The sequence below is a fragment of the Nicotiana tomentosiformis genome, chromosome 6 (assembly GCF_000390325.3).
Source record: "Nicotiana tomentosiformis chromosome 6, ASM39032v3, whole genome shotgun sequence".
Classification (NCBI taxonomy): domain Eukaryota; kingdom Viridiplantae; phylum Streptophyta; class Magnoliopsida; order Solanales; family Solanaceae; genus Nicotiana; species Nicotiana tomentosiformis.
In genome coordinates this window covers 7,937,258-7,942,700 of record NC_090817.1, presented here as the reverse complement: position 1 = coordinate 7,942,700, position 5,443 = coordinate 7,937,258, and the positions used below count along the sequence as shown (strand labels likewise).

The 5,443-nt window shown below is 38.9% G+C and overlaps 1 protein-coding gene across 1 annotated transcript; it reads right to left on the bottom strand.

Annotated features, from left to right (window-relative positions):
- Nucleotides 1–1,050: 1,050 nt before the first annotated feature.
- LOC104118180 (uncharacterized) lies at nucleotides 1,051–5,098 on the bottom strand. Its single transcript, XM_009629371.4, has 5 exons — nucleotides 4,382–5,098; nucleotides 3,801–4,290; nucleotides 3,009–3,218; nucleotides 2,606–2,697; nucleotides 1,051–1,918 (listed from the first exon to the last, which is right to left on the bottom strand). Exons 1-5 carry the CDS (start codon nucleotides 4,996–4,998, stop codon nucleotides 1,234–1,236), a joined length of 2,094 nt encoding a protein of 697 aa, XP_009627666.1. The 5' UTR covers nucleotides 4,999–5,098; the 3' UTR covers nucleotides 1,051–1,233.
- Between the last annotated feature and the right edge of the window lie 345 nt (nucleotides 5,099–5,443).

Here is a 5,443-nt window from a genome sequence, read left to right as displayed (position 1 = left end):
CATCCATTGGGCTGTTTAAGTGCCTTTGTTTTTTGGGAATAGAAAATTCAGTGTGACTGTGTTTCATCTCCTTCCAATATAGTTGCTTTTTTTTTTTTTCTTTCTCAATTCCAATATATAAATGACTCCTAATTTCCCCTATATATTGGTGAATTGGATTTGATCCTGTTGAACCTTCTATTACAATAAAAATATGTCGAATGTGATCCCACAAGTGGGGTATGGAGCAGGCAGGGTGTATGCAGACCTTACACCTTATATGTGGTAGAGAGGTTGTATCCGATAGACCCTCGGGTCAAGTGATTGAGCCGTCTGTTAACATTAGATAATTGAGATCAAATGCGCTCATTGTTCACTTTTTAGCCTTGTCTTTGAAAAATAATCATTGTCCTAAAGTTTCACTCAATTTCAGGACAATGGCTATTTTTTCAATTATGGGGGGCTGAAAAGTGGCTATTTGTGAGAAAAATTCCCAGCTTTCCCTGAGTTAAGTCCAATGCAAGAGTAGATCCACATTCCTTTAAAATGAGGTCAGGGAAGAGAGAACCAGAACCGCGCCTTCGTGAGCCTGAGGTTGCACCCATTCCACGCGAAATCCTCGTTCCAGAGCAAGTTTTTAAACACGGGCAGGAATTCCTAATGATGCGATCAATGTCGTAACAGGATTTGGACCTACTGATGGTGCTGCACTTAGCTCTCATATGATGTAGACAATGTAATCGTCAACTGTTAATGAAAGTTAAAGGCAAAGACTTGACTTTTCAGACACATCTTTCTATCAAGAACATGACTTCACGGTTGCAATCTTTCACAGTATCAATGTATCTGCAGATAAAGTCGCTTTTTTCGCACATATTCCTCAACTGAATTTTGATAATTGATATCAGATGCCCCCAAGTTGTGGTTGAGTTCAATTCCAATGCAGGTATAGATGCATTGTACATTAAAACAAGGTCAAGCAGCTGACTTGGGCTCTTTAGATAGGAATAGGAAACGTTGATACATAAAAACAGTGTAATGATCAACAACAAAAAACATACCAAGGGCACGTTGATGCAAAAAACAGTGATAAGAAACAAAACCAATGTATCCAATTAGCACAAAAGGAAAAAAATATTATTCTACTTTGAAGAATGGAGAAATTCTTCAATTCCGCTAAAAGTGATGAAATAGTACTTGTTATTCTTACAATGAAGAAAGAGAAAAAAAAAAACTAAAAGAGGAACACAAATTTTAGGATGCAGATGTGGGAATTGAATTTTCAGCAGTTGTTCCTACATGCTGAATGACAAATCCGTAAATTTTCCGTTTCAAGCACTCTATCTTCTGCATCAATTGCTCATCCTTTTTTGAGACTACGCGATCCAACCAGGCGTTGACTCGCTTGAGTTGTGATAAAATAGCTGTAATTGAACCACAGTTGGAACCTCCATCAGAAGCCAAGGAGCAATTCTTGAACACACGAAAACCTGCATCTAATGACTCTTCAACAAATGTGATGAACCACATTTGCATCTCAGATTGCAACTTCTTTGCAAGTTCTACTGTATCATTCATCCCATTACCTCTTGTCCAAGTTCCAGTTCCTGTTGAAACAATCGAAGGATTCTTATTAGATGTTTTTGCTGATTGATATATTGGAGAGCTTTTCAGTGATGCTGATTGAGTTCCACTGTTCTGATTTGTCAAAAGAGAGACAATTTCAAGATCAGTTGCCAGAGCAGCCTCCACCCAAAGAAGTGATGATTTTGGTTGTTCCATTATCATATTCTCACTATATTTTTGCACCCCACGATTGCTGGTGATTGATTCAACAACATTTGTTGATTTCACTACATCTTCGTAAATTGACATGAAACGATCAATAGTTGGAAGAGGGTTTTTTGGGTTGGATGTTGAGCGTAGATCTGAAAACATACTGCAAAAAGTAGACAGAATTAAGAAAATGAAAGAGAAATCTAGAAAGTTTTGTCCAACAAGAATTTCTCAATTCCCATTTGCATGTTTTAAGCAATGAAATGTTTCCTCTCTTTCCTTTATGCTCCCTTTTTTATTTCCTATTTTGGAAAACAGAAAATTTCGTCAAAGAAGTGCATACATTTTAATTTCCTTAAAGTCCCAACTGTGTTTTCCTCTCTAGAAAAGAATTATGCTGAATAGTTTCTTTTAACAACATCGACAATGTTCAAGAACCTGGTATATATAACTAAACAAAAAGATCAACAAATTCATTATAGCATCGATTTATGAGTCAGCGGCTACATTAGTTTGAATGTGCTCAAGATGACGAGAAGTTAGACGCATTCTAACCATCCCCCTCCCTCCCTCCAACTCCACAGAAGGCAAAAAAAGTGTAGCTTTCTTTTTCATCCAAATTACCATAGGTAAAGCTCCTTATTGACTAGGTAAATCCTTATTGACTAGCTTTCTTTTTCATCCAATAAAGTTGTCATACGTTTTGGTATAACAATGAGATGGCAAAGCTCTAAGGGATGATGACATTTTACCTCAAATTTCTCACAATAGTCTTTTTCATCCAATAAAGTTGTCATACGTTTTGGCATAACAATGAGATGGCAAAGCTCTAAGGGATGATGACATTTACCTCAAATTTCTCACAATAGTCTCAGTGGCAAGGGCCTCTTCCAAGGCTTCAGCTGCAGCTGTTGAAGCAATTATTCTCCTTTGCATAGCCTCCTACACCAACAAATTGACCATTTGAATCATCATTAATATATATAAATAAAACACACAGCCAAATAAATTCAGCTAAATTCATTAATCTTCTCCAAAACCATTTGCATTTTGCAATAAGGAAAGATTAGTATGCATGCACCAGCACCAAGACGGATCGAGTTATCATTCTTAGTCACAAATGAGAAGAATAAACTTCAATTATTTCCACAAAAAGATTATTATGGTTTTGCTCTAGCTCAATGCAATCAGCAGATGCAAAACTAGCTAATACAGGATAGTAGCACTTTCAAATTAAAAGCTTCCGTCCATACCTTTCCAAGCTTTGCGAGTTCAGAGGACACGGCATTTAGCGATACACTTCCATCAGTCCACTTCTTCTCATGAACTGGAATGACTGGAGCTACATTGTTAGTCTTTTCAGCGTCAGAGGAATTTTCAGCAACACCAGATTTTACTTTCGCTTCACTTCCAAAATCATCAGCATGACTGCTTACATCACTCAGACGCCTCGAAATAGCAGCCTGGAAAATGAACATAGTTGCTTAAGCCATTATCAATCAGAAACTAATAACTAGTGCCAAAATTTAACATAAGCAAAAAGTATCATATCATACGCGTTTATAGTAAGAGTATGTTGGAAGGCAGCTAGTGGTTTAATTCAATGGGTGCTGGGTGTAGCATCCACTATTCTTTTGTGACAAAATGGCACAAATTTAGGGAGTGTAGAACATATTCTGAATTAATTTTCAACTAATACATATAGCTCAAGCTTACAATTTCACAATATTAAAAAATACCAAACACATGAATTTAGTACGGTAAAGATCAAATTACAATTAAATCCTAATTAATTTCAATATCTAGTGTACTATAATCCCGATACTAATCCAACTCCTCAAATTGATATTCAAAGAACCAACCACTCTTCATTGTAATCGCTTTGCACATCATTGTTTGAAGTACACACTTCTTATAGGCATATGGCTTCAGCTCTGAAGCGATAAACTCATGGCCACGCATTGCTTCATCGTCTTACGAGACAAAAAAACAATCATGAAGTAATCGGATTTCCATAAAAACAAGAGATTATCAACAAATATCACCTGAGTTCTCAGAATTGCCTGAATATCCGTTTTTTTCTTTGAGAAAACCTTCTCTGTTTGTTCAAAAGAGTCACCACTGCTCGTTGGCCCTTCATCCCAGTTCTTCCTACTCGATTTACCGGACCCCACAATCGCCTCAGAAACTTTAGAAATACCAGCAGCAATAGCAGCCATTTTCTTTTTCCCAGACGAATCCACAGCTGGTGAAACCTTAACACCACCAGATAACCGTCGTCCAGGCGACAACGACATCCTTCTGGCCACCAGCGGACTTGCTTGCCTTCTCGTCGCTGTAGGCGACGGCTGCCTGTACCTTGATGGCACTATAATAGCTGCTTCTTTTGCTGTGCTTCTATTCTCTTCTTTTGCAGCCGCCAAACTTGGTACAACACACTTTGAAGGCACTGGTGATGCCGATCTCTTGACTTTAACGGCCGGTGATGGATCCCTTTCACCACTTCCCACATTCTTCTTCCCTGCTGATACTGACCTGTGAATTAAACAAAAGGAAATGTTAATTAAACAGAAGGTCCAACTGATCCCCACATCTGTATTGTAAAATGCAGTTACTGAGTACTGACCTTTGCTTTGCCGATGCTGGAGACGAAAATCTCCTCGGTTGATGAACATTTTCAGAAGAACTTTTCTTCAAATCGTCCTTAATTTCAACATTTTCTTTTGGTGCAAGTACTTCTCTAACCCTAACTTTTTCCTTCCCATCTTTTGGACCCGGGCCAGAACCCGACTCTGTTCTTCCATTTTTTGACAAATAAACAGAAATAGGATCCGAATCTGAAACGGGCTGGATGAGAAACCCTCCATTTGATATTTTAGCAACTAAGGGCTCAGGCGACCCGATAAAGCCATGGCGACCAGCAATAGGGCGGAGGTTCACAGCGCGTGGAACAGGAGGGGAATCAAAGGTAAACCGGTCAACATGAGCGAATTGACCGAGCTGAAGCCGGTTAGTGAGGATGAGATCGGTGTCGCGGTCGGAGAGGGAGACGTAAGTGGAGTTGAGGGAATCGGAGAGTTGTACGTAGAAGCCGTGGTGGGGCCAGAGTGAATCGGAAGTGGAAAGCGCCGGGACGATTCCGATAACTTGAAGGAGTGGCGTGCGGTGGTCGCCGGTGACACGTGTACTGGTGTTCATGGATTGGAGTAGCTTTAGTAGAATTCCAGGAGTAAGAGTCGCCATTGCAGCAATAAATATAAATATAGGAATTCAGAGCAAAAAGGGGTTTCAATTTTAGGAATTTCGAAAGGATTTATTGGAGAGATTTGCAGAGAAAATCCCGTGGGGGGGGGGGGGGGGTGTTTGAGGAAGAAGGGGCCGTTATACAATTTCAAAAATGGAGAGGGCGGTATTAATAATTGTAGATTTGAAGTTTGAATTTGGAGATAAGATAAAACGGGCTAACGGCTACGGCAAATTAACTTCGAGGTGTAAAAGGTAACTTCTTTACAGGCCATTAGTTGGCAAAAATTAAGCTGAGCTTGGACTTACTATAAACGAAAAAAAACAAACAATGTTAATCCATTTCATTCAAAAATAATGACATGAGATAGATTATAAAAGTGCTCGAATACTATTGTGATTAAATATTGCAAATAGTCTCTTTATCTTCTCAAGATAGATATAG

Coding starts and splice junctions, on each gene's coding strand:
- LOC104118180 (XM_009629371.4), bottom strand. CDS start 4,998: ATGGCGACTCTTACTCCTGGAATTCTACTAAAGCTACTCCAATCCATG. Junction 4,291..4,381: donor CCAGCATCGGCAAAGCAAAG/GTCAGTACTCAG, acceptor TTTAATTCACAG/GTCAGTATCAGCAGGGAAGA. Junction 1,919..2,605: donor ACTATTGTGAGAAATTTGAG/GTAAATGTCATC, acceptor TACTTTTTGCAG/TATGTTTTCAGATCTACGCT.